The 27,484-nt window shown below is 39.1% G+C and overlaps 1 protein-coding gene across 1 annotated transcript in view; it reads right to left on the bottom strand.

Moving 5' to 3' along the window:
- Window positions 1-26,982, bottom strand: part of LOC126109522 (DNA topoisomerase 2-binding protein 1-like) — a 90,641-nt gene extending 63,659 nt beyond the window's left edge. The window contains exons 1-2 of the mRNA XM_049914542.1: window positions 26,925-26,982; window positions 25,442-25,585 (exon numbers count right to left, since the gene is read on the bottom strand). Of these exons, the coding sequence (XP_049770499.1) occupies window positions 25,442-25,585; window positions 26,925-26,982 (202 nt within the window). The remainder of the gene's footprint in view (window positions 1-25,441; window positions 25,586-26,924) is intronic.
- Between the last annotated feature and the right edge of the window lie 502 nt (window positions 26,983-27,484).

Raw genomic sequence — 27,484 nt, 5'->3', positions numbered from 1 at the left:
CAAAAAATTAAATTCAGCTACTTTTGCTCTTTGTGTAACTGCTAGATTTGGAAGCAAATGAATCAACCTCCTGAGATATTTAATACATTTCCAATTACTAATGTTTTATGGAATAATTACCGGGGGAACATTACTCTGACTGAAAAAAAATGGGCAGTAAGAATAATATGATAGAAACAAAAATCCCAGAAAAGTTCTATGCTGTCATGACTGAACACAAATGGGAATATTATTCACAAATTTGTTTCTCTAAGTTATTTTTGAACCATTCTTACAGGGGAAATACGAATTTCAAAGTTGACAACACTATCGGTTGATATTTTGTTCATTCTGTGATGAACATCATATGTGCTGCTGAATTTGTTTACTTCAAACTTTGTAAATACCAGTCTAAATTGTATTGTTTTAGTTGAAGTACATGGTAAGCAAATTTGCAGTTCCGTTTCATTAACAAAAGACTCAGTTTTAAAATATACTTTTAACATGACTTGTCTTTTGGCTAATTGAAAATGTTGGGACTTGTTTTTGGGGTTAATAAGGTGAATAAAACAGTTGTCATCACTGTTTCCTCAGAAAAAAACTAAGAATCTGACAGAATTGGAGAACCACCTGTCACTACCCTCAGCTCAGGAGATTATGCTGTGGTTGATGTATATGGAAAATGAAAGCAGTCATTTAGATTGTATACATGCAAAATTTGTTATTTGGAAGGCAGGGACTACATTGATTTTTTAAGCAAAAAGACCAATTAAACAATTCAAACAGAAGAGGAGCCATATAGTTTTTAATCAAGGAGATACTGTTCGAAAGCTCTTCGTTACTTCTAGGGGTGCGAGTTGTAGACTCAAAGACATCATTTTTAAACTGATGCCAGGAACTTAACGTATTAATAAGCAAACCAGGTTCATCAATTTAATGTTAAAACAAAGTAGCCTACTTAGTTCTTTTATTGATTAAAAACTTTTTTGAACCAGGTAAATTTTGTTTCTTATTCACCTGGATTCAAAACACATTTTCCATGTCCTTACTCACCTCAGAGACCAATAATAAGGTTAAAACTGCTGTTTCTATTCACTGCTCTTTTTGGGATGGATGGAAACACCTCGTTTTTATTTCTTTATGTTATAATACTAGGTCCCAAACCTAATTGTCAGTTTAAAGCTAGGCAGAAGCCCTACCATTTAATTTTGATTTTCATATATATTTTTAAAATTATCAATTTTTTCTTTTGAAGCTGAGAACTGTTACTATTCACCCCACTTTACAGTACATAGTTTAATTAAAATTCATTTCATATTTGTTATAAATGTAAGTTTATAGGCAAAAAAATGTAATATAAAAAATTTCCTATTTCTGTGCTAGTTTCTTTTGGTAGCTCACAGAAAGATTTAAAAGCGGTGCTGTAGCTAAGAAGCTTCATAAGTTTGGCGACCAGTGCTCTGGAGGATCGAGCAACAGATACTGCAGAATAATGAGCGACAATTTCTTTGACATGAATCCTTGATGAAATCGGGGGGAGAAAAAACTTGACATTATACTTTCAATGCAAACTCAGCAGTGCTTCAAAATTGCTAAATATGTATGGGAACTGGATACATATCCAAATCACCTTCCCCCTCCCCTCCCCTCCCCTCCCCTCCCCTCTCTTCCCATCTTATCTTCCCCTTTCTCTGTCTCTCTGATGTTGAGCCTTGTTTATTGTTATTGCATATGAAACCTGGACTGGCAATGAAGTCATGTAAATGAATGGGTAAATCAGTTAGAAACAATGGCATATGGGGTATGTGGAGACCTCTCCGGCTTCTGGATCTGTGTAGATAATAGTTTCAATGACAGTATTTCTTATAGTTTTAATCAGTGAATGCATAAGAGTGCCAGTTTTGGACAGTTCAGATTCTAACCATAAGCCGATAAGCCATAATACAACTTTCATGTTTCTTTGTGAAAACTAACTGTGAGGAAGAAAACACCACAGCATATTGCTGTGTAGAATTTTTGTGCAAAATTATGAATAAGGAGAAGGAATATAAATAGGGGAAGCAATTTGTCTAATGGTTTAAATGCCCTGCTACAGCAGTTAAAACTGTTAGTGAGAATGAAAACCAAAACAAAACTGCACATTTTCACAGCACAGCACAGCATTCTCCTTCTTGAAGTCAGTTTTAAAAGAAAAGCTGAACACACTTGTTTAAAAATAATATAGCTTATACCTGTATTAATGTTTATCATCATGTAATTGTTTCAAGTAAACTGATCATGAACTTTCTGAGATTTTTGTTATATATATTAATGAAGGATAAAATGGCCAACCAGTTGCAGAAATTTTATTGCATTGATCTGGTTTCGATACCAACAAAGGGTACCGTCATCAGAACAAGTTGCAGAAAAAGTTACATAGATTCACATTGGCTGGAGGTATAATAAAAACAAAGTGCTCATGTCAAATAAGTTGAGGTTATCTTCTAAAGTCAACACTAAAACCAAGCAATGAAAAATCTAGGATAGAATAATGACAACACCACAGGGTGTTTGAAAAAGAACTCCCTAATTTTGTTTAATGTTAGTAGACGTCAACGTGGAATCCATTTGTTGCCCTGCACACGTCAAGACGATATGCCACTTGTCGCCAAGTATTCACCAACATTTCAAGTGTAACTGTCCCAACCACCATGACGATTCTTTCACGTAAATGACTGATGTCTCTGATCTTGACATCATCAATTCTGTGTAGAAAGTCAACAGCAAACTCATACCTCTCGATTTTCTGAGTAGGTTTTATTTCACATAACAATTGCAATTTGTAGGCGTGCAATTTAAGTCTTCTACACACATCATCATACACAGTTCCTTTAGGCACTCCTGATTATAGACCACGTCTGGCCAAAGACTTCTTCGGGCTCCGAACACACGATACACGAATCTGTTCAACAACATTTTCAGAAGTTCTTGGTCTACCTGGTGATTTTGCTTTTAAAACACTACCGGTTTCCTTGAAACATTTTAGCCAATGACGGGTAATTTTTTCTGAAGGTGGTTCACCACCATACTGATGGCTAAAATTATGTTTCACTGTTATAACTGACTCAGTTTTCACAAGCCAAATAACACACTGCACTTTCTGTTGCAGAGTACAAATTGTTGCTGAGTTGCACTGCACTGCACTGCACTGCACTGCACTGCACTGCACACAAGGAACTGAGGGAACAGAGGAAAATAAACAGCACTGGTGCCATCTCAAGGTGAACCCGACCTGCCAACCACATGAGAGCCAAACTTGGAAGTTGATGAAACAAACACCACAAACTAGAACAGTGTATGTCACTTTGTACACATTAAAACTAGGGAGTTCTTCTTCAAACACCCTGTATTACGAAAATGACATACTGCTACTTACAATATTGTTCCTGTTTCTTTAAGACATGGAGCTCTGCTCGTCACTATTGATGCCACCTCCTTTTACACTAACATCCCTAATGTCCATGGCTTTGCTGCTATTAAACACTACCTATCCGAACAGCCAACTGATCCAAATCTACAATCACCTATCTGAGCACCACAACCAACTATACCATCACCCACAATTATTTCCCCTTTGAAGGCCTCACCTACAAACAAATCTGGGGTACACCAATAGACACCGGCTAAGCACCATCCTGTGCCAGCCTTTCATGGGCCATCTAGAGAAATTATTCGTATGTACCCAGAATCCCAAAACCCCACCTGGTTCAGATTCACTGACAGCATCTTTATGATATGGATCAAGCATGACAACACCCTATCTACATTCCTCCAGAACCTGAGCACCTTTTCCCCCATTGACTTCACCTGATCCTCCTCATTCCAGAAAGCCAACTTCTTCGCTGTTAACCTCCACCTCAAAGATGGCTGCATCAGTACTTCCATCCATATGAAACCTACCAACCACCAGCACCACCAATTCTACAGCTGTCACTCATTCCGTACCAATAAGTCCCTGCAATAAAGCCTAGCCAACTGTGGCAGTTGCGTCTGTAGGGGTAAGCAGTCCCTCTTGAATATAATGAGGACCTCACTGAGACCTTCACAGACCAATATTACCCTCCCAACCCTGCACAGAAACAGATCTCCTGTGCCTTATCTCTTGAGTCACCCACCACCTTCCATAATCCCCATATCTGGCCATAGGGAAGCATTCCCCTCATGACTCAGTACCACCTGGGACTGGAGCAATTGGATCACATTCCCTGCCAGAGTTTCAACTACCTGCCGTCATGCCCTGAAATGAGGGATATCCTATTCACTATCCTTCCCAGCGCTCACACAGTGGTATTCTGCCACCCACGAAATCTATACAATAGCATCATCCATCCCTCCTCCACCTCTTACCTCATCGCTCATATCCCTGTGACAGACCTAGATACAAGACCTGTCTTATACATCCTCCCACCACCACTTACTCTGTTTTTGTCACAAGCACCATCTATCCCATCAAAGGCAGCGCTACCTGTGAAACAAGTAATGTGATATACAAGCTAGGCTGCAACCACTGTGCTGCATTGTACGTGGGCATGACAACCAACAAGCTGTCTGTCATATGAGTGGCCACTGACAGACTGTGGCCGAGAAACAGCTGGATCGCCCAACTGATGGGAACACTAAACTGCACACCATGGGGAGTCTTCCTAGCAACACCCGCTTTTCTGAATTGTGCAGCTGGCAACTCTCCCTGCAATATATCCTATGTTCTTGTAACCCTCCTAGCCTCGACCTTCCTTAATCTTTGTCCTTCAACCTCCTATCCCCCTCTCTGTCCCCCCTCCAGCACTACACAGCCCCCTATTACACAAGCACACCCAGTGTTTTTACTTCTCTCCTTTTATGCTGCCCCCCCCCCCCCCCCCACCCTCACCCCTCTGTCCAATCTCCTGACTGCACTTAGCAGCCCTACCCTGTTTTCATCATGTCCCTGTATGTTCCCACAAGCAGCACTTTACCACCACCCACCCCTACCCTCCTACCTCTCCCTCTTCCCACTCCAGCCTCCTCCTTACCCCCACAACCCAGATTGTTTCTCCCAACATCCACAGTTGCTCACAGTGCAGTCTCAGTGGGAAGATTTAATGGTTATGTGTGTACGAGTTGTGCTAGAACGTAGGAATGTGCTGCCTACCTTAGAAGGCCTTTTTAATGATGGATCTCCAAAATAACTTTAAATTATTTTACTTTAGCACTTTAGTTCACACAGTTTTAATATATTTCCAGACAATGTGAATATATGTAATTAACTTATTCTTATGAAGATACTCCTTGGTTGATATCAAAACCAGGTCACAGGAATAAAATTTATGTAATCAGTTGGCTGTTTGTATCCTTCATTAAACCAAATACAGTTGTGTAACATCCATTTTGTCATTGGGAGATAGTGAGTGGAGCTATGGATGCTACAACATGGGAGTGCCAAGTGGAGAAACCTGAACATTCTGATGTATTCTTATTTTTGACTTCAACAGAGGTGTGGTAACAACAGAGGCAACTAGAAACATTTGCCAATGGACAGAGCATGGTAAGAAAATGGTTTTCTCATTTTAAAGATGGTCATTTTGACTTTAGTGACTCTCCATGTTCAGGAAGACCTTCAGGATATGAAGAAGATCATTTACACACATTAATCCACCACGATCCATGCCAGTGTACTTGAGAACGGGGAAATATGATGAAATGTGATCATTCCACCACTGTGTGACATTTGTATGAAATGGGAAGGTTCAAAAATTGTCTGCCTGGGTACTTTGTGCTCTAAGCAAAAAATCACAAAAATCAGCAGGTGGCCATATGTGCTCTTTGATTGCTCATCACCAATTGGCCTTTGAACAATACTGACCATTCCTATCCTGTACCATTACTGATGATGAGAAATGGTGTCTTTATGCTTCCATAATGAAAAGAAAGGAAGGGATGAGATCAAACAAAGCAGCAACTCCCTGTAGAAGCACCTGCACTCACCCACAGAAGGCAATGTTATGCATCTGGTGGAACAGTGATGATGTCGAGTACCATGACTTTCTTCCCCGAGGTGTGGCTATCACTGCTGATATTTATCAACAATTGAGATGACTTGCACATGCAGTCCAAGAACAACAAGGAGCAAGAATGCATGAAGTGATGCTACTCCACAACAACACCTGATCGCATTCTGCTAGACTGGTAAAAAACACTATACAGGAGGTGGGTTGGGAAGTCATTCCGCACCTGCCTTCTTCACATCACCTTGTGCCCTCTGATTTTCTCATTTCTGCTCTCTGTCAAAAAACCTTCAAGGAACTTCCTTCCCAGGAGAAAATGCATTCTGAACATTCTTCACCTCACAACCACTATTATTGATGACTAAAGTCTCTGTCATGTGTATCTGTTGTGTTTATAACACCTATGGGAAAATGCTACATTCAATGTTTTTGTAAAAACCTGCAAGGTAGTCCTCACCCAGAGGAGTTGAGATCACATGTTGTCTGCAATGGCACTGAAAACTCTATATACTGTGCCCTGTCGATAGGCATAGAAGACAAATGCTGATTGACAGATTGTGGTCACCGAGTGTTCAAAATCCCAAGATAACGCCGATAATCAAATAACCTACACTGCACATAAAATATAACAGACAAGTTACCATCTATGTCACCCTGCCATCGAAGTGTTGATAGCATTTTAGGTTGAAGTCACATGCTGACTGGAGTATGTGATGTGGTTGTGGTGGTGGTGGTGGTGGTGGTGGTGGTGGTGGTGGTGGTGGTGGTGGTGCTGGAGCGTCTTAAAAAACTGCGAAACTTACATGACACAAATCCTCACAGAGGCGTACTTGGTATCAGCAAAACAGTCCGTCTCGCTGTTAATTTTACACACAGTTAAGCCATATTACCACTTAGTTTACTAAGATTCAATCACCATTAATTCTGACCTTTATCTCATTATCCAGCAATATGTATTTATATATTTAACTAGTTATTTATACACTTGTTTCTATATAGAATCACGAGCCAATATTTCTGACAACTTGTGCCTTGTATCTATCACAGTCAGCGTTCAGTCATCAACACAAGACAATATTAGCATGCAAATCTGTGTCTAGTTACCAACAGGTTAACATCTTATCACTACTACAAGTCAAAATCCACAGTTAATTTGTTTTATAACCCTATTTATTTACTCGTCTTCATGAATTTACATATACACATAAACTCTATTAGCCAATTGCATTTGATAATTCTGTCATCTTCATTGTGCTTCACTTTGAGAACCACTCATAATTGATACTTTTCTTTCAAACTAAGATTCGTGAGGGGCCCAATGTGTGTAAAGAGAAGGGCCATGAGACTGTTACAAAATGTTCTTGAAATATATTATCATTGTGAATGTCTGCCACGTATAGTTGACAACATGTGTTGTGTAAACTATATCCAAAGATGCTATAAGAAGCTGACCATCGTGATATGTTCTGGAGGCAATAAATATGCAAACTCTTCAAGTTCATATCAGTAGTATGGCGTCTGTTAATGAACTATCAGGTTATGAATTCAATCCACAAGAAAGGAGGAGAGGTCTATATTTCACCGTTACTGAGGAAATTTGGACATCAGTTAGGTTAGTCAACTCACAGATGCAAGAAGTGACAACAATACGAAAAAATAATAGGAAAAGCTTTTTATGCAAGACTAAAATACATCATTAGTAAAGCGTGATAAGAAAAGTGTGCATACATCCCATCATATCTACTACAGTCCTCTAAAAGAAGGGAAAAAGGACCTAGTATTCACAGGTTATTAATAAATCTAAAATTCACCTTACACTCACTGTTGCTACATTCTTCGAGTTTTTCTGTAAGGGAACATTTACTGATTGTAAATAGTTCAAAATTTCACTTTCTAATGAAACTGATCAATAGCGCATCTTTCATTACATGTATATAGTGCTTGCTGATACAGTGAAGGAAAGGTTTAACCGATGCACTTCATAACTTTATCAAACAATACACTCCATAATATTAGTAATTTCATTATTCAAATAACTTCATTATTTTTCATATAGTGGATTTATTTTGAAATTTACTTATGAAATTTTATTTGCATTTGAAGTCTTAGACACTACAATTTTGTTACGTGAAAGAATCTCTTTGATGTGCATGGAATCCTTGTTCTTATTAGTGAGCTGTGAGAGATTGTTTTTGTACGTGCTTGGCTGGAAAATGTAAGATGTGAAACTTTATTTTGTATCATGCACATGCTACATTGTGCCTATATCTATTTTATTTTAAGGATAATCATTTGAAAGTGTGGAACTAGTGTGGCAACTGTGGACACAAACACCTGCAACTTTTACTACTAATGTTAAGAAATTGTAAAATTAAAGAACCTAATATTTTTGAGCATCCATCAGGAATTTTAAGTATCTCAAAACTTCTGTGCCAACAATAAGGAGAAAATGTATTAATCACAAAGAAAACATGATATGTTAAAATAATTGTTTTCTATTATCTTATCGGAAATGATATGAAATTTCTAATGTATCATCTCTGTTCCTCAGTTGTTTCAGAAATTCATCCCAGTCAGTTTGTTATAAAGAAAATGTGGTTTAGAAAGACATTTTAAATTTCTGGGGTTTTACATATTGTTGGAGGTGTTGCACATTAGAACCTTGAGATATTAACTTATCATTTCTTAACAACCGAAATAAATACAGATTAAATCCATTCTTTGGACAAGTGTCTAGACCAGGGCCAATGGTGTACTTACGTGTTTTGTGGAGCAATGTTCTCAGCACTCACCAAGAGGTATGATGGAAACGAAAGGGGATGTCTCTGCTGCTGGTTCTATGTTGTTTATGTGCAACCCAACTTCCAGAGAATGCAAACTAAATTTCAGAAACAGATTATCCTGAATTGTCTTTTACATGGTGTGAACTGGTTTTGCTGATCTTGTTTTTTATTTCCAAATTACTGGCATTGGGAAATGTCACTCATCTTTTGATCATACGTCATAGTTACAGAACAACCTGCCATACTGGAACTTTCAGTTCACTGTAATTCACCGTTCACTGTCGAATATATGACAGTGAAGTAATAATTCCATTATGACATTTACTCCGTAACTATAAGACATGATCTAAGGATTGGAAACATTGCCTGAAACTGAAACTTCCAACATAAAAACAGCAACTGACAGACAAAAAAATAAGCTTGTTGCAGGTGTGACGAATATGTCCAGTTCTGATTCTGAACATTGGTTTTCCAAATATTATTTATTTTACACAGACGGCCTAAGACAAACAGCTTGTACAGTTAAAACTCTAGTCAGCAGCTTCAGTATAGGTAAACAATTTAACTGGTGTATTTGTGATGTTTCTCATAGAGGGGGAATATGAATATCTAACACATGTGAGTGAAATCATATGGAGGAGGGAGTTATTTAAGAAGTGACATATGTGAATCATATCTATCAAATTTATTCCATCCAAAGCTGGTCTTTTGCACCACCCAAGATCGCTCACTTTGTGAAAGAAATAGTCTAGTGAAAACTGATGGAATGGTACTGCACTCTAGCATTTTAATGAATACTAATGGCTGTGAAACTTCTGCAAGAGGAAAGAGACGTTCCATAACCTGTGTATTATTACCAACCACAGTATTTATTTGTGAGCCACTGCACTAGAGAAGAAATGGCAATACCCATTTATAAATTAGCAAGCAGTGCAGAATACAGAGTAATTGTCAATCAGTTAGGTGTGCATAAAAGCTCTGTGCACAAATACCTGTATTCTTTTGTTAATGCAGTGAACACTGTATTTCTGATGAAATTTATAAAAATACCAGACACTGAGGAAGAAGAGAAAATTAGCAATGAGTTCTCTATCATATTGGATTCTCAAAGGTCGTAGAAACAATACACGGCACACACATTTCTGTGTTAACTCTGCAGGAGGAATATGCAGAATTCAACAGAAAATGCTGGACATCCATTGTAACTCAGGCAGTTGCTGACTGCCATTATTGGTACATATATATTTTGTCAGATACACAAAGAGATACTAAAATTAGCTAAAAGAAAGATTTTCGTTGGACAGTTCTAGAACCATTAAAATCTGTCATATCAGATACACAAACGAGACATCAGTATTGACTAATTCAGAACTATATAAAATGGCAAGCAGGTTGATGCCAAATTTAAGATATAGTTCTGTCTAGTTGATTCCCTATAGTTGATACAGCCGTAAGTGAGATTTCCATAGTGTCTAACTTTCAGATCCACAGTTTTACTCCCTTGTGAATGGCTATAATATTTGTCCAGTAAAGTGACAAGATTCACTTACACTGATATGCCAAAACATTATGACCACTGACCACCGTAACATAGGCTACCACCTGGCAGTGTTGCGGTAACGAAAATAGGTAAGTTGGGCAGATGCGGACAGGAGAGCACCCTAGTGAAGACATGTGCTGCAAATGGGGAAATCCATTGAGATAAGCAACCTTGACAAAGGGCAGGTTATTATAACAGAGTTAGTGAATGAGTGTCTCGGATATGGTGAAGCTGGTAAAATGTTCATGTGCTATTGTTGTGAGCATCTACAGGAAGAGGCAGAAGGACAGTAAAACTACCAATAGGTGCTAAATGGTTGGAGCTCTTGATTCTTCACAAAATGTGGGATTTGGAGGCTTGTCTGCTCTGTAAAGTAAGATAGATGGTGATCTACGTCATCTCTGCCAAAAGAGCAGAATACTGGTGCACACACAAGTGTTTTGGAGTACACCATTCATCTCACACTGTTGAACATGGGGCTCTTCTTCACATGTTGACCCAATGACATTGTCAATTATGACAGGTCCATCAGGATTTGACTGTTCATCAATGGAAACAGGTTGGTTCTTTGGCTGACTCATTTTTGTTACACTAGGTCAATGGTTGTCTCCACAAACCCTGTCATCAAGGTGAATGACAGCTTGAAACGTGCAGTGTGCCATGGATGCAGGCTGATGGAAGCAATATTATTATGCTATGGGAGACATTCTTGTGCACTTGCATGGGGACTGTGGTAGTAATTGAAGACACACTGACAGCTGTGAACCACCTGCATCCCTTCATGCTTGATGGCTTCACAATGATGATGTCTTTCAGCAGTAGAACTGTGCTTATCTCAGATCCAGAAACCCTTTTTTCCCCCCAGTGGTTTGAGGAGCATTATAGTGAACTCACATTGATGCCTCAGTGACCAAATTCACCCAATGTAAAACTGACCTGAGTCACTATCGAGTGCCATCACCATGTACGCAAATCAGTGGCCCGTTATTTATGTAAATTACATGACCGGTGCTCAGACATCTAATGACGCATACCTCCACAAATCTACCAACAAAGTCTCGGATCCATGATGTGCAGAACCATTGACGTGTTTTGTTCCAGAGATGGACAAACAAGCTATTAAGCAGCTGACCATAATGTTTTGGCTCATCAGTGTATAACACATTGTCAAAAATATACATAAATATTAACTTGTTGTGAATTATCTTACATCAAATATAGAAACAATTCCACATAAGCAAGAAACTGTTATTAGATATTCTTCAGGCTAGGCTAATTGTGAAAAATATAGCTGCTCAAAGCACATCTTGAGACTTTATTTTAAAAAATATCTGCATATAAGTGTCATTATCATACAAGGAAATGAATTTCTAGTGACATCGCTCTCTCTCTCTCTCTCTCTCTCTCTCTCTCTCTCTCTCTCTCTCTCTCTCTCTCTCTCTCTCTCTGTGTGTGTGTGTGTGTGTGTGTGTGTGTGTGTGTGTGTGTGTGTGTGTGTGTGTGTGTGTGTGTGTGTGTGTGTGCGCGCGCGCGCGAGCTAATGCGTGCTCATGCTGTGGCACGAGGGTGGCACCATCCGGCATAGACTCATCATTGTCTTACGTATAGTCTACAGAACCAATGTTATGCATATTCCAATTGGAAGTAACATAACAAAAATGTGCTACAATTATTAGTCAATATATGCCAAATAGCTCTGTTTCAAATGTAAGCACATAATAATTTCAGTTACACTGAAAGTTATTGCTCAGTTAAGGCACTTAAAAGACTGAATCTAGAACACTGTAGTAATCCCTACTAACAAATTTCTTTGGCACCTATTTTGGCTGATAAAAAATTTTGGGGAGTAATGTTTCAGTTGAAGAAGGAAGTTTCAGTGTTTACCTGAGCTGCACTAGAATTGCTGTGGAAAATGTTTTGGCTGTCAAAGTTTGCTGGACATGTCTTCCTTAATTTATACACACGAACTATGAATTTGTGCATCAGCTTGTTTCTGCCTGTTGTGTTCTCCACAATGCCATTACAACACAAAGACCAGTTTTGAAAGAACTGGCTCAATAATGTGGGCCCAGTGAAACTACTTGCTGAAGTGAGAAGAGAACATAGTGTAACTTTTCATCAAGAAGACTTTGATTAAGGTTTTAGTTTATCATAAAGCACTTACTTACTAGAGCATTGGATAATAAACCTTATGTAGTACTGCTTAAAATTCAACTGCCGTTAGTTAGACAACACCCAATATGAAGCTCTAACATACAGAGTGTCAGAAAGAGTCTGAAAAACTTATAAGGATATGGCGTGCTGAGAAATGATTGTTAAAAAAATGACATGTTGCACCATTTCAGACTTAATTAGCATTGAAGTTAGCCAATCAGGCCGTTCGGTGCACATATACAAGTGTCCCATTAGATACAATTAGTGTCAGTTGTTCTCATAGTATAGACAATAGCACACGAGACTGCTCAGCCTTTGGCTTAGGTTTGAATCTTACTATCGTCCCATGACCAATTTTTGTATCTCTGAAACAAAATACACATTTGGCCACACTCTCCTTAGGGAGGGTCACCTGACTTGTTCACACAACAGCCTGATTGACTTCAATGCTAATTAGCTCAGACGTTGTGCAATGTATTGGAATTTTTTTTTCTCAACAATTACTTCTCAGCACAACATATCCTGCAACACTCATACAACCTCTTCAGACTGTATCTGGCCATCACATATTTTGTACACTCTTTAAGTAATATAGTATAACGATCTGTAAATCTGATCAAGTTTGGGGCAGTTACCAAATAAAAGAGAAGTTTTTTCAGTAAGTACTTTATTTATTATCATGTTTCATATTACAACATGATTACGTGGCCAATATTTCTGATTGGAAACTGGTGTTGATAGAGAACTGCACACTGCCAGCGAAAGAGATGAAGCCAGAGTAGGGAATGTTGGTGGAAAAAAAGCCAGGTTGGGGAAAGAGCTGTGAGGAGCATAGGTAAGGCATGAAATTGGGTCGGTCGTTCCTTCCACAGAGACTGAAGGAGACATAAGGAAATAGTCACCAGCTGTTCTGTCACTTCTGCATGCCTTGCCTGCATATTCTCTAGCAGTTGCTACTCCCACTGCCTGTCTGTTTCAAATTCTTCTGATATTCTGTAACACAGTTGACAGAAATTAGCACTGTACTGATGTCACACTTATAACCGGTAATGAGACTCTTTATAAAAAGACTCATATGTCATTACAGATTTCTCCAGTGAGCCGATGAAACACTGCTATAATGTTATCCATACTACGTAATTTTAATATACATAATTATTCCAAATTGGTAATGCCTTTTACCTGTATGATTTCATAACTAATGCATTACTAATTTCCATCAGTAGGACTGAAATTAACGAAATTCCTAAGATCTTTCAGATTTCACAATAACTGGGTAACAAAAGCACCACAATGGTATGTCGCTAGAACACACTGTATCTAGTATAACAAAAGCTCCATTGCAACAGCTAGCAACACTTTTTTTGTGTTGAGAAAGGTACTTATATCTCCATTTAGTTTTGTAACCTGCTATCTGACACCAATTTATGAAAATTGTTTTTAAATCATTATGGCAACAACCCTCACTCCTTTCACAGAGCAACTGAATGCTTAGACTTGTTTTTCTATACACTAAAAATGAGGACACTCGTTAAACTGCCATTTAAATCATGTTCGTGATATGGAATACAAGTTATAGCAACATAGCTAAAAGAGCATAAACTTATTGGTCACATAGATTCCTAGATACATATGTAAGGTAAACGACAGAATACACATATATTTGCATTACAATAGTTCCTATGCAGCAATTTCTACTTTAAAATACTTTTGTAATCAGCATAGTAATTGAAGGAAAATGGCACTGGAGCATTATACTGGAATGCTGGAGCATTATATTTATAACATTCTTCCTGAATATTTTTTATCACTTTTGACTGAGCAAGATAATTTATTATAAAGTACGCTACCTATGTGTGTGTCACACTGGGGATTACAGAAACATCCAATTCCGCCCGTCTGCTTTGACCCATGACGTCATCAATGTAGCAGAAATGACCATTGACAATGTCTCCAATATGGCACCTATTACATCACTACATAAACATGGCAACAAACACGAAAATACATGTAAATACATCATCATCTCCCTCCAGAAATATTATCAAACTAACAGGACAAGCACAGGAAATGGGGGGTTTTAGGCTGGGGACAAACTAAATATAAACACAAAGATGCACACCATGACCCCAAACCACACAACATGATGAAAAACACCACAAATGTCCCATATTCGGCTACACCCACAAAATCCACAGGAATCTGTCACTTCCCTTCACCTATATAGCTCAACCATAAGTGCCAATACCACAAAAAAATCTACAATTACAAAAATTGGAAATGCACACTCCCCCTGACCTATATAACTCAACCAGAACTATCGATTCCACAAAACCAACACCTAAAACAAAAAAAATTGGAACCTGACACTTCCCTTAATCTATATACATCAACCACTGCTGATGATACCAAAACACACACACTTATAACGATAAAAATTGGAACCAAACATTTTTCTTTACCTATACAGGTTAACCACAGCTGACGATACTTCTACTACTACTACTACTACTACTACTACTACAAAAACCCCTACAATTGCGACAAATAAAACCAAACCCACAACACCTTAAAACCACCACAGAACATCACAACTCATGAACAATAACAAAAAAAAGACTACTTACCACCAACAAATTCCGGCACTACACACACACACACACACACACACACACACACACACACACACACACACACACACACCAAAAAACTCCCAAACAATCCACAACCTACTAATCCCCCCCCTCCCCCCCATCCCAATGGGAAAAAAACTGCCAACAAATAAAAACCACAAAATAAACGAAACTATCACACATTACAACTAAAAACAGCTGCAGCAAAAAAGATCCTCTGCACCATAGTCACAATCCCCTCCCCCAACCCACCCACCCACCTAGATCCACAAACATTACCCCCCCCCCCTTTCCCAATACCAAACCCCCTCAGCTAACCATCCTTGGCCCGTACATCTTACTCACTGCCCTAAAAAAATTACAAAAATCCCCAGGTTAGAGGAATGCCTCTTCCCCCTGCCTATGGCTGATTTAACTGCCCCCCCAAAACTCCTCTATTGTACTAATACATGCCCCAGTTTCTTAATTTTTAAACTCTAAACTATGGTTTACAACTAAATGATCATAATCCCTCTTTATCAAAACCCTGTATGATGAAAAACCATCTCACTTACAGTACCCCCCTCCTCTATATACTTTTCAATTAACCCCACCAATTCCCTCTTAGTATGCCCCTCCAAAAAACCCTGAAAACAGAATTCCCCCAAATAACAGCCGCAACACCCATAAGCCAACCGGAGACTTAACCCTCCCATCCTTCCTCTTTTCAAGCTGTGATTCGTCTATGTCAACCACACCCCCTCCCCGCCCCACCCCACCCAACTTGCCCCTACACTTCAAATACTCCGAACAACTTCCCTACAAAAAGAAAACCAATCTAACACCATCCTATCACCCACCCCAGTCTCATGTGCACAAAAACTGTAATAGTAAAAATAGTAAGTCATCAAAACAATGTCTCTCATGGCCTACCTAGATTTCCCGAATCGGGTACCAGTGTAATGGAGCATGAAAGGTTGTCCTTTCAACACACACACACACACACACACACACACACACACACACACACTCTCTCTCTCTCTCTCTCTCTCTCTCTCTCTCTCTCTCTCTCTCTCTCTCTCTGAGGGTACCATCAAACACAGCAAGACGACATCTACAAACACAACCAACTCATAAACTAAACTACACGCCATAAAGACATCAGATACCACAACACCCTTATGTCACGGGTTAAAGCAGACGGGTGGGATCGGATGCCTCCATTGACCCTCAGTGTCATGGCATTTACTTAGGCTCTGATTTGTTAGATGAAGGTTGCCATAATTATGGGTGTGATCATCATGCACAGCACTGTTTTAAAGAGAGGGAAATTCTTATTCATAAATGAAACAGTCTCTACAATGTATATGTATGAGTCAAGTAATATACCCAGTCTTTAAAGACTGGCTTCGTAGATGTGGTGATACTCTAATTGACAATTCATTTTTGCATAACAAGTATTTTCTTTTGTTTCGACCTCCAGAAATGAATGCCATATGGGAGGAATGAGTTAACTAGCACAAAGTACATAGTTTTAATACTAATCAAGTCACCCTTTTGAGGATAACTCTGAAGTTGTAGCATATGCTACTCATTTTACACAGTGGTTTATCTTTATGGATATTCCATTGGAGTGTGTTGTCTATCCAGAGCCCCAGGAATTTAGGCTTTTTAACTTGTACAATTACTTTTGTGTTTCTGAGTAATGATTGTATATGTATTGCATGGATCTTTAAGGGACAGAAGATCACCTGAGATGTTTTTTCCATTTTAAGTAAGATGTCATTATCATATGGCCAGTATAGGAGCATTCCACAGAGCTGTTAACTATGTCGGCTCTGATCTCTATGTGAAGGTAATAGCTTCATAGATTTAAGGCCAATGATTAACTTAAATGTTTACCTCAGACAGTTTCATGTTCCATGGGCACTTTTTACTATAAATCTTAATGACCTGACTATCTCCAGAACAATTCCCACTATTCACAGAGTATATCTGTTTAACAATCAGATACTGAACGCAAGAACAAAACCAATTATTTTTGTTGATCCTTTTGGCCTCTAACTGGTTTGTACTTACATTGTGGGCAAGGGTGGCTAAAGTACTAGCATAATCCACTCTGCAAGTAAGAGTTCTTCACTGTCCATAAAAAGTAGAAAGGTGGCAAACAACATCCATACATATTTGTGGTTAGCATCAACCACTAGATAAGTGTCGTTCACCTTTGATGTTACAATCTCTGATTCTGCTCTCTTTTTCTTTGTGTCTGTGTGCCCTTACAAGTTGTTCAACTGTATTGTGCTTCCCATTTTCATTAAAGCTTTTGATAATGAAGCACTTGTTGGTGATTTCCATCCCCTGCCATATCATGGTTAGTTCTGGAATTACCACACACTGTATTTCCCATAATAGATACAAGTGCTTATTACAAAATGTGACAATTACCAAACCTGTATCGCAAGTAAATATAATATGGACACTGTGTAAACACACTAAGTTAGTGGAGCTATCATGGTAGATATAGGATGAAACCATGAAGACAGTTCAGCAATCACAAAAATGAATTTCAATACTCCGAACTACATAAATTTCAAATATAAGCAGCACTCACTTGTTGCAGGTCTGGTTGTTGTTATGACAGCATATTGTAAAAGCAATTTTCTCACACACTGGCAGTTTGAACTGTTACTACAGATTCTGTACAATAAAGCAATCTACAGTGTAGCCTTTTAGTTAACATGATAAAATACCGCATTAACTAAAAATGCTGTTTCATTACAAGAGCCAAACGCTTGCCTTCTTTGTATGGTGTGGAATCAACACCACAATGTATTATTAAAGATGACAGTCTCTGATAAAAGAGAATAGCCATCTTATCACAAACAAAATCCGAACAGCCAAATCTGCTAATACCACTGTGCTTGTTGGTGTCTTGGAAATCACTCTTAACAGTGTTACCTGAAATACGACATAATGAGTTACATCCAATTTAAACATACATGTTACTTTTATCTAAAAGCAGACACCTACCTTAACTGACCAGATGTTCGTGTGTAACTACTTCCAGCCACACCTTTCATTAACTGTGTGAAAATATCACCATCCCGAAATCTCTTGTCATCTAGCAATGTTAGTATATGCTTCTCTTCTATTTCATAAAGCTTAAGAATAACCTCTCCATCTATGGAATACTACTACTACTTCTTTGCTGCACAGAACTTGCTTTTTATTTTATTTTATTTTGATCCAATATGAACTGATTACAAAAAAAAGGCTGTGTTTTGTTCCAGTCTTCTGGGTAAGTCAGAGCCTTACTTACTAGAGTTACATATTATTGGCTGGCACTTTTATCTACACAACTTTTTCTAAATTTAGTTGAGAGAACAGAGTTACATATATGGACTATACATAAAAAAGTCTACAGTATGTGACACAGTATTCATATCTGACATTCAAATATTTACAGATTGTGACACAGTGTAAGACCTGAGATTACATATATTTTTAGGTAGATGGTCTTCCATCATATGAGTGTACTAAATCTAGAAACTCATCTACTGAATATACAGGACTGTTTAGGAGCCATAATTTTAATTTCATTTTTAGTTTTGTAGTGGGCAATTTGGATATATTAGGATAGAAGCAATTCAGTAGTTTTATGCCTGCATAGTGAAGGCTTTTCTCATAAAGTGTTGTTCTATGAGAGATGATGTGGGGTCTCTCTCTACCTCTAGTTTTGTGATCGTGTATTTCTTTATTAAGTGTTTTGTTACTGTTTACTGCCATAATGATTATCTTCAGCATATACAGGTTATGAACAGTTAGTGTTTTAAATTCTTTAAACAAATTTCTGCAGGACTCCCTAGCACATTTCTTTCCCATAATTCTAAGTGCCTTCTTTTGTAAGATAAGTACACTTTTCATATTACCTTTACTGCTGGATCCCCATACCTCTATCCCATAGCTTAGATAGGATTCAAATAGTGCAAAATATATTTGCCTCAGAGTGGTGATGTTACAAAAAGGTGTCAGTTTTCTTAGGACATACACTCCTGGAAATGGAAAAAAGAACACATTGACACCGGTGTGTCAGACCCACCATACTTGCTCCGGACACTGCGAGAGGGCTGTACAAGCAATGATCACACGCACGGCACAGCGGACACACCAGGAATCGCGGTGTTGGCCGTCGAATGGCGCTAGCTGCGCAGCATTTGTGCACCACCGCCGTCAGTGTCAGCGTGTTTGCCGTGGCATACGGAGCTCCATCGCAGTCTTAACACTGGTAGCATGCCGCGACAGCGTGGACGTGAACCGTATGTGCAGTTGACGGACTTTGAGCGAGGGCGTATAGTGGGCATGCGGGAGGCCGGGTGGACGTACCGCCGAATTGCTCAACACGTGGGGCGTGAGGTCTCCACAGTACATCGATGTTGTCACCAGTGGTCGGCGGAAGGTGCACGTGCCCGTCGACCTGGGACCGGACCGCAGCGACGCACGGATGCACGCCAAGACCGTAGGATCCTACGCAGTGCCGTAGGGGACCGCACCGCCACTTCCCAGCAAATTAGGGACACTGTTGCTCCTGGGGTATCGGCGAGGACCATTCGCAACCGTCTCCATGAAGCTGGGCTACGGTCCCGCACACCGTTAGGCCGTCTTCCGCTCACGCCCCAACATCGTGCAGCCCGCCTCCAGTGGTGTCGCGACAGGCGTGGATGGAGGGACGAATGGAGACGTGTCGTCTTCAGCGATGAGAGTCGCTTCTGCCTTGGTGCCAATGATGGTCGTATGCGTGTTTGGCGCCCTGCAGGTGAGCGCCACAATCAGGACTGCATACGACCGAGGCACACAGGGCCAACACCCGGCATCATGGTGTGGGGAGCGATCTCCTACACTGGCCGTACACCACTGGTGATCATCGAGGGGACACTGAATAGTGCACGGTACATCCAAACCATCATCGAACCCATCGTTCTACCATTCCTAGACCGGCAAGGGAACTTGCTGTTCCAACAGGACAATGCACGTCCGCATGTATCCCGTGCCACCCAACGTGCTCTAGAAGGTGTAAGTCAACTACCCTGGCCAGCAAGATCTCCGGATCTGTCCCCCATTGAGCATGTTTGGGACTGGATGAAGCGTCGTCTCACGCGGTCTGCACGTCCAGCACGAACGCTGGTCCAACTGAGGCGCCAGGTGGAAATGGCATGGCAAGCCGTTCCACAGGACTACATCCAGCATCTCTACGATCGTCTCCATGGGAGAATAGCAGCCTGCATTGCTGCGAAAGGTGGATATACACTGTACTAGTGCCGACATTGTGCATGCTCTGTTGCCTGTGTCTATGTGCCTGTGGTTCTGTCAGTGTGATCATGTGATGTATCTGACCCCAGGAATGTGTCAATAAAGTTTCCCCTTCCTGGGACAATGAATTCACGGTGTTCTTATTTCAATTTCCAGGAGTGTATATGGTAGTACATAGCTTTTTGCAAATATCATTCACATGATCAGACCAGTTTAACTCTGCATCAAGTGCCAGGCCAAGAAATTTGGTTAAGTATTGTTTTTTAATGTATTTGTCACCCATTAAAATCTGGTTTTCATGGTTTTTTTGCTCCCCAAGATCAAATTCAATATAGACAGATTTATTTGTGTTTAATTTTAGTTTGTTTTCATTAAAATACTGCAGAATTAAGCCTGCTGCAGTATTGGATTCCACTTCGAGCTGCGAGTAGCTTGGATTGCAGCATATTAACGTGGTATCATCTGCATATAAGATAGTTGTTGCATGGTTTGTTATGGACTGAATATCATTAACATAAATAATAAAAAGAAGTGGTCCTAATATTGACCCCTGTGGAATACCAAAATTTACGTCAGTGGTGTTTGATTTGTATGCTCCCTCTGAAGTGCTAATAGACACAAACTGCTTCCTATTTGTCAAGTAGGACCTCATCAGATTATTGGCTGTGCCTCGAATGCCATAGTTCCACAGTTTGTCCAGCAACACGGTCGTATCGACACAGTCAAATGCTTTTTGTAAGTCCAGGAAGATGCCATATACATGTTCTTTATTATCTATTGCTTGAGTGACACCTTCGATTAAGTTGGATGCTACTGTAATGGTGGATGACCCCTTGACAAACCCATGCTACCCCTTAGAAATCACTTTTTTCGCATACCGGGAAGTTCCAGATTCTTGTGTATATTACTTTCTCAAAGATTTTGGATATTACTGGAAGAACAGAAATGGGTTGAAAGTTTTCTACTAGATTTCTGTTTCCTTTTTTAAAAATAGGCACAACTCGAGCAATTTTCAACTCATCTGGAAAAAGACCATTTCCATATGAGAGTTGATAAAGGTGATGCAATTTTATGTATACATTTCTTAAAGTGTCCAGACTAAGACCATCATATCCTGCTGCATGGGAATTCTTTAAGATACTCACTATTTTAAGTATTTCTTCTTTACTTGTTGGCATCAAAAATATACTTCCTGACACTGGTGTTCCTCTGAATTTGTATTTATGATTTTTAAGCTGATTATGCTAGAGCCAACAGAAGCAAAGTAATTGTTAAATAGATCTGTTATATCTTACTGTGATCAGTTTCTACTGTGCCGTTTATCAGCAAGTGATTTTCAGTTGTATGTCTCCCAGATTTACCTATTTCTCTATTTACTAGTGACCATGATGTTTTGGAGATATTAGTTGAGCTCTGAATGACACTTTCAAAATGTTTCTGTTTTTCGGAAATTCGGAGGTCTACATAGTATTTCTGATACTTTTTGAACTCTTCTTTTCATTTTTTATTGCTCAAGTCATTTAACATAGCATACTCATACCATATTAATTTTTCTCTAGCCTCAGTGACTGAACTTGATATCCAGTTTCGGGTTACAGCGTGTGACTGAATTCTCTTTTTTTTATTAATGGGCAGGCTTGTTTAAGAATGTAGAATAGTTCACTTGAGAACTTGCCATAACTGTGAAGTGTCGTTAGAACACTGTTCCAGTCCACATTCCTTAGCATATTATTCAAATGAGTTATATTTTGGACTGTAAGCAACTGTGTGTAGGAACCTTTTTTATTTGCACACTTAGTTCTACTGCATGGTGGTCTGACAAAGCACTTATAACTTATGTTATCTATTGCAGACTGGCATTTTTCAGTCTCCCTGGTTGCAGTGTTTATCAGGTATCTAACATTATATGCAAGCAGAGCATTCTTGAACAGTCTAGTGCGTAACTTATCTGCTAATACATTAATGTTGAAACCTCTTAGAATTACTAACATGTTCAGGTGTGATATAAAAACATTCTCTATCATGTCACAAAAATTCGTTAAGGAAACTTTCGAAGTTTCCACCTGGTGGTCTATATAAACATTTAACATAAATTTCATCATTTGGTACCTTTATATGTGCTGCACATAATTCAATCGTTCCTTCTAATGAATATTTACTTACATTTACGTAATTGCTTTTTACATACATTGACACACCCCCACCTCTGATAGTAGATCTGCAGAACTTATTAGGTAGTACCATGTTTAGAGGTTTATAAAGTTATAATTTGGCATCAGATAGCCAGTGTTCACGAATACCAAGCACATCAGGCATAGTTTCATTTACAACCACGTCTAATTGTTCATATTTCTTGCTCAAGCCCTGTACATTCTGGTGGATTATTTTAAAGTTATAAATACCTTGTTGTAGATTTCTCTGCTTTACCAACTTAGATAAGGTCATATCTCTGTTTCTCTTGTGGGCTTCCTCCTCTTTCTGGTTTCCACTGAAAACATTTAGATGGGATGGAGGCACTGGCTTCCGTCTGCTGTCTGAAGTTTTTTAGTTGACAGTACTGGTTCTGCTAATGTTCGAGTTGATTCTTCTGCTTTTGTGTATGGTTCTGCTGTTGCTAATGATGATTCTGTTGCTTTTGCTGTTGATTTTCCTGCTGGTATTAGGGCTGGCTCTGCAGTTGATGGAGCTGTTACTGCATTTGTTGTTGTTAGTGCTAACTGTTCTTGATGTTTTTACTAGTTTTGGTGAATTTGGTCCTGCTACCATTGTTTCTGTTGCCGCTGCTGGTACTAGAGGTGGTTCTGCTGTTGATGTAGCTGCTATTGCTGCTTTTGTTGTTGTTGTGATTGTTTCTGACGCTTTTAGCACTTTTTGGAAATACTTCTGCTGGTGCTTGCTTTAAAACTGATGGAGGTAGGGTGCTCATCACAGTTTGCCCTTCTTCACACAGGATTTCTGGCTCTGCTTCTTTGGTGTCTTTAATGGAAGGAGTATTTGCTGAGAATTTATGCTTGGACGAATGGACTGTTGGAGCTTCCACCAGATGGGTAAACCAGAACATATGATACAACCAGTCAACTTTGACAAATTATGTCATAAAAAGCCCCAGGATGAAACAAAAATTATTTCCAAATCGTTGCCAATAAGCTTAAACTTTTCCATGGTGAAAACAAATTCGTCAAGTACAGATCCGGGCAAATTCTTAATAATAAATGTTCAAGCTAACGGGAGTACTGTGGGGAAAATGGGGGCTTTGAGTGGGTGAAACTAAAGTCTAATACAACAACTGCAGATTCACATTAGTAAACAATAACAAACATTAGCTTCAAAGAAGGAAAAAACTTAAAAGCTAAAAAATTGTGACTGGTATCGAAAACATCAGTTGAACTTGATGCATCAACAAAGATAATGACCACCACAAAAATATTAAAACCAAGATTAATACACATACCGGGAAACTACGAAAACTAATCAAAGGCGACATCGATAACATCAGGTGAGCTATAAAGTTCAACCTGAACTATACAAATTCCTAAACAAGACCGCACTAAATGAAGTCAAACGACACGACAGAAGAATCGCGAAACCAACGAAAGGCGGTATCGACATCAGTCGACCTGTCCACAGTGCCATGAAACCAAAACAATCTCATATTACTAAGATCGAAAACTTAGCCCTACGAAAGTAGGTAAACTCCACGATACCTACCATTCACATTGTAAAATAATAACCAACAACACAAACAAACAATTCATAAAATGTTGCGAGAACACAAATTTCGATATACAAGAAACGTACAATCACAAGAACTACACATGCTGCAATAAATAAAACAAACCATTAAAACATACTTACCATGTAAACTCGAGCGATTCGTATGTCTCACAACATTGTGATAGCAAAAACATTACGTCATCCGCCCATTCCCGAGCAGCAAAGCTAGACTTAACGAATCAGCAACAATACCGGATACAACGACATACGTTATCCCAACTTCAATGCCGGATCTAGTCCCTTCTCCGTAGTAGTCTGAGAGCTTCTCCACAAACTTAAGCGCGTGACGTGCTCGGTTTCGTAATTAAAACGAGTAACTGTAAGAATTTAATCAGGATCAACATGTCATCCCTCACTGCAACATGCAGGTACCACCTCGTCAACTTTGCTGTCATATCCACAATTAAAAAGAAAACGCACCTCACTAACAGTTCCATACCCGGAAATGAACCTATTGTCTATAAGTGCCAAAATCATAACTACTCACTAAACAGAGCTTAAGGTGTCCAACAACACTAACACTACTACCGAATAATTTAGAAAGATAAACATTCCACATTTGTGCGAGGCCACAGCGTACTCCAACACGTCTTGTTCAAACATGATACATTTCAAATACGCCGCGCCACTATGACGTCACAAACGCAGACGACTGGTATCGAGCGCCCACCAAATTAGCGGACATAGTACGCGACACAAAATCTGACAGTCCAAACACGCTTAAGAAACGGATTTTCGTTTACATGGGAGCAAAAATAGATTGTGGGCGCGGAAAAACAAATATTAGAACCGCATTTCTAGAATCGATATTGGAGAGTTTACATGTGCAACAACAAGCGAAATTCGGAAGTCCGTTTACGAAATGCAGTTTTGGGAGCCCCTTGAAAACGTAGTGAATTAAAAAGCGGACAAACGACGTGTTTCGAAGCAAGATACGAAGAAGTAACGTTACATCTTCACACCAATACAGAACAACCATAGAAATCTTAACACATTCGGAAGATACAGTCAAATATTTTTGACAACAAAGATTATAAATGTAATTTATGCTCATTACACTCGCAGACATTTAGACTGTGCTATCAGGTCATAACACAACCACCTCGTAATTCGTGACATGGGATAAAACAGTCAGTCACATATTTGTGACAACAGCGAAGCCGATAATAGTTTCAATTCCGGCGCTAATAATTCATTGCCTCTTTCCGCGTCTCTAGTCCGCTCGTAACTTTATTAACAGGAAGAGACAAGAAACCAGACAATACTTACGCCTCTCTAATTCTGTTTCGTTCATAGTAGGCACTTTATTTTTTACTAGTTTCGTTTGACACAAGCAGAAGCAGCGTAATTCTTCTGGGCAAAGATACTCTCTGTTGACATCAGCCAAAGATCTTAAACCAAAGATTTTATAATCTATGGAATTGCCATTATGCCGTAAATATGAAGACAGCGACTTGTGCAATTCACCATGTGTTGGAGAACAAAAAACAGTTAGTAGCGTGTGTGTGTATTGCTGTGTTATTTATTGATATAATAGGCAAATTCGGGACTAGTGCAGCAGGGGATACAACCCGTCGGCTTTGAACAATGACGTCACAAGTCGCCAGAGAGCATGTATTAGAGAGATGAAAGAGCTGAGGAGAATGTTGAGAAACAAAGGAATGCGAGAGAGATAAACAATGATCTTTTAAAAAGCATAAGTGTTTTTTGACTTTTTAAAAAAAAAATCTCACGAAATAGAATAAACTGATCCTACTTTATTAAGCAATATCTTGTCAAAAGCCGAGAAGCGATTCTTCTTAATGTTCTAGCTCCCTTCAGTACGTAATAAGTGTTTTTTGACTTAAAAAAAATCTCACGAGATAGAATAAACTGATCCTACTTTATTAAGCAGCTCCCTTCAGTACCTAATAAGTGTTTTTTGGCTTTAAAAAAAAATCTCACGAGATAGAATAAACTGATCCTACTTTATTAAGCAATATCTTGTCAAAAGCCGAGAAGCAATTCTTCTTAGTGTTCTAGCTCCCTTCAGTACGTAATAAGAGTTTTTTCGCTTTAAAAAAAAAATCTCACGAGATAGAATAAACTGATCCTACTTCATTAAGCAATCAGTAAAGAAACGAAACTGAAACATAACATAACTGAAACATAACAGCAAAAGCTCTTATTAGGTACTGACGCATGTGTATATTCTAATGGGTGCGCGAGTTCCGACTCCTGGGGAGGTGGGTGGGTGTTACGCATGGCTAATCTATTCTATTTGCGGTTTACCATTTTCGCTTTTGCTGTTACGTTTCAGTTTCGTTTTTTTATTTGATTGCTTAATAAAGTAGGATCAGTTCATTCTATCTCGTGAGATATTTTTTTTAAAGCCAAAAAAACTCTTATCAGCTACTGTGGCTTGGACGCTAATAGTATCCCATTCGTTACTTCGCAACACGGAAATACACATATCGGTACGAAAAATATTAAGTACCGGCCGAATAAAAAACAAATAATTAAGTTAATTAAGTCACACGTTTAATGATGCACCCAATATCAAGCGATCGCTTTTAGATTTACATTCAATTATTTTAATGATAGTGCTTATTAGAACACAGAACTGCTTTATTATCTATGCCTCGAAGTGAAGACATTACGATCTATGACTAAGGGATGACGTCATTGTTCAAAGCCGGCGGGTTGTATCCCCTGCTGCACTAGACCCGCAAATTCTAATAAAGTTTGTCTACCGAACGTGCATACCCCTAACGATATATAACAATCTTGCGACTCGATGTTGACCGCACAACTCCTGTGGCGCGAATCATGGTAAATATTTAGTGCAAGGGAACGTAGTTTATCGTTTTCCGTTGTGATTAGCAATGACTAAAAGCGTTGCAGTTTCGAGTGTCGATAGTCTCACATGGCGAAATCTAATTCCTCGTTTATGTAGTGTGGAAAGTTGTTTGAAATTTGGTTGGGACTTCGGAAAGCTTCCAAATGAGGATAGCGGGAATTGTGGAGAATGTCATGGACTAAGTTCCACGGAAATCCACAAGAAAAGTGCGACTGCTGATTCTGCTTTGCAGTTGCACTGCGCCCAACGTCACAAGAGAACATTTTTAAGAAAGAACACATGATTTTGACAGTTCTAAGTTATCCATAAGAAGGGCATAATTTTAGTTTCCTGTTGGATAAGAGACTATACGTTACAAGCAACAGCTTCTTAAACGCAGTTATCCATGAGCATCGGTGTGCAACTACTACGGTTTCTGCCGAGAAATCTATTACGTCATATTCACGAACGAGAATATTTCAATCGGAGGAGAA

This window comes from Schistocerca cancellata, chromosome 12, assembly GCF_023864275.1.
Source record: "Schistocerca cancellata isolate TAMUIC-IGC-003103 chromosome 12, iqSchCanc2.1, whole genome shotgun sequence".
Classification (NCBI taxonomy): domain Eukaryota; kingdom Metazoa; phylum Arthropoda; class Insecta; order Orthoptera; family Acrididae; genus Schistocerca; species Schistocerca cancellata.
Note: the sequence above shows the minus strand (reverse complement) of the source record. Positions and strands in the feature narration are given on the sequence as shown.